The sequence below is a fragment of the Pygoscelis adeliae genome, unplaced genomic scaffold, assembly GCF_000699105.1.
Source record: "Pygoscelis adeliae isolate BGI_AS28 unplaced genomic scaffold, ASM69910v1 Scaffold359, whole genome shotgun sequence".
Classification (NCBI taxonomy): domain Eukaryota; kingdom Metazoa; phylum Chordata; class Aves; order Sphenisciformes; family Spheniscidae; genus Pygoscelis; species Pygoscelis adeliae.
This window is the reverse complement of record NW_008825553.1, coordinates 1,402,063-1,404,065: the sequence shown is the minus strand read 5'-3', so window position 1 is coordinate 1,404,065 and position 2,003 is coordinate 1,402,063. Positions and strand designations below refer to the sequence as shown.

Here is a 2,003-nt window from a genome sequence, read left to right as displayed (position 1 = left end):
GGCACATTCGCTCTCACACAGGTGAGAGACCCTACCCCTGTGAGACGTGTGGGAAGCGTTTCACTCGGCAGGAACACCTCCGGAGCCATGCTTTAAGTGTAAGTTTGAACGATTACGTCTATCAGGAAATTTTTGAAAGTTTTTGGCCTTTCCCAATCGTATTTCCCAAAATACGTTGGACAAAATGATGGTTGCCAATGTGGGATAAACTTTTCTAATAATAAGTTTGAGCCACTGGTATTTGGCTCATTAGTACTTAACGTAGCCCCAAATCTTTGTCGCTGGAAATGGGATGGGATCGTCTGCCCTTTAGCTTAAGTGTAGGTGTTTTTCTGTTCTAGGAATCCATGCAAACCTGCACCCCAGAAAGAGCTAAAGCAAGAAGGCAGGTTGCCTTTTTTACCACAGTGTTTTATTTTTAACTTCAGGTGCATCGATCAAACAAGCCGATCATCTGTAAAGGCTGCAGGAGAACATTCACGAGCAGCCTGTCTCAAGGACTGCGACGCTTTGGCTTGTGCGACAGCTGCACCTGCGTGACCACGACCCACGAGGACTCGATGCCCATTAACCTCAGCCTGATGGAACCTTCATCGGAAGGCCAAGAGAAGGGTGATGCGGATAACGATTGGCCCATATACGTGGAGTCTGGAGAGGAAAACGATCCAGCTGATGATGATGATGCCGACGGTGATGACAAGCAGGAAATCCACAGGAGCTTATCAGACCGAGAAACACTTATGTAGCAGTGAGAGGAGAGTGGGAGCGTTTAAAGTGTCTCCCTGGCAGTGGTCAGTCTGCAACAGAAAGCTGCGTATTTGCCCAATTAGTGAGACTGTGCTGGGTTTTATTATTCCGTTTTTTAATAGAAGAGGGGGGGGAATTGGAATTTTTAATACTTTTAAGTTTTCAGTGCTGTGCACCAGAAATCTGTGAAGAATCTTCTGTCTGGGGTTCACAGAGGTTGTACTTGAGCAATTTCCAGTGGTGTCTCTGCCTCCTAGTTTTGATTTTGCAGGTGGAACATCTCTGTTTTGTTTTGGTAACAGGTTTCTTCAAATAATGCTGTCATGGTCCTTAATCCCTGATGTGAAAGGAGCACTATCTTCTCTCTGAAGATTACGTGAAAAGAAATGCAGTTTTCATCCATTACCTTGGACTTTTCTAAACTAAGCTGGGATCCTTCTGTACTAGGACAGTATTAGCTAAATTGTAAACCTTAAGTGTTTGCTTAGACTGGATTTCACCTGGAAACCAGGGCCGACAAACCAGGATAACAAAAATATGCTGCTGCTGAAAGCATAGACAGTAAGAATAAATATATTTCGTATGTCCTTAATTGCAGGTATTTAGAGAACAAGCTTCTCTTTCTGAATTGTTTTTACTGCATCTTCCTCTCTCAAGAGCTCGGACTACAGATCTTCAGATGTGTCTTTAATGTCATTTAGACATTAGTAGTCTTGGCTTAAGAAATAGTAAGCGCATGCTATGGTGTCTAGTGTCCTGGTCTCTCCGTTTAGACTAAGCAAACTGCCCAATTCTCTTCAGCTTTTTACAGTAGAAGTTAAAAGCTGTCAATCGGGTTACTTGGAAATTCTGATTCTGGGAGTTTAAATAGCCAGATTCACAGCTGATGTAGCCGAGGAGCAGTTCAATATAAATATCTGAGCTATGCATATAAACCAGCTCTGAATACCCTTCTTGAAGCAATTGGGTAGGAAATCTCAGAAATTTTTACTAGTGTCTTTGTATGCAAATCCTTTTCTTTCTCTTTTACTATATTTCCTTTTAGTCTTCGGTGATCCTCCTCGTGGTTTATGGTGTTCCAAGTACTGTTTTTTTGTTTTGGGGTTTTTTTTTTTTTAAAACTTCAGCGTGGACCTCATGTTTCTTTGCTGGGAGAGGTAAAGGTTGGCTTTCAAAGGAGGTGAGATTTTTTTTTACCTTTCCAGTACCAAGTTGATATAAGCTATCAAAAATCAAGCTGGGAAGCTTTGAAGAAA

General features: G+C 42.1%; 1 protein-coding gene across 1 annotated transcript in view; it reads left to right on the top strand.

Moving 5' to 3' along the window:
* The window catches only part of ZBTB8B (zinc finger and BTB domain containing 8B), a 4,545-nt gene extending 3,691 nt beyond the window's left edge, over nt 1–854 (top strand). Inside the window, exons 3-4 of the mRNA XM_009332213.1 lie at nt 6–98; nt 429–854. Of these exons, the coding sequence (XP_009330488.1) occupies nt 6–98; nt 429–746 (411 nt within the window). The 3' untranslated portion in view covers nt 747–854. The remainder of the gene's footprint in view (nt 1–5; nt 99–428) is intronic.
* The last annotated feature ends 1,149 nt before the right edge of the window (nt 855–2,003 follow it).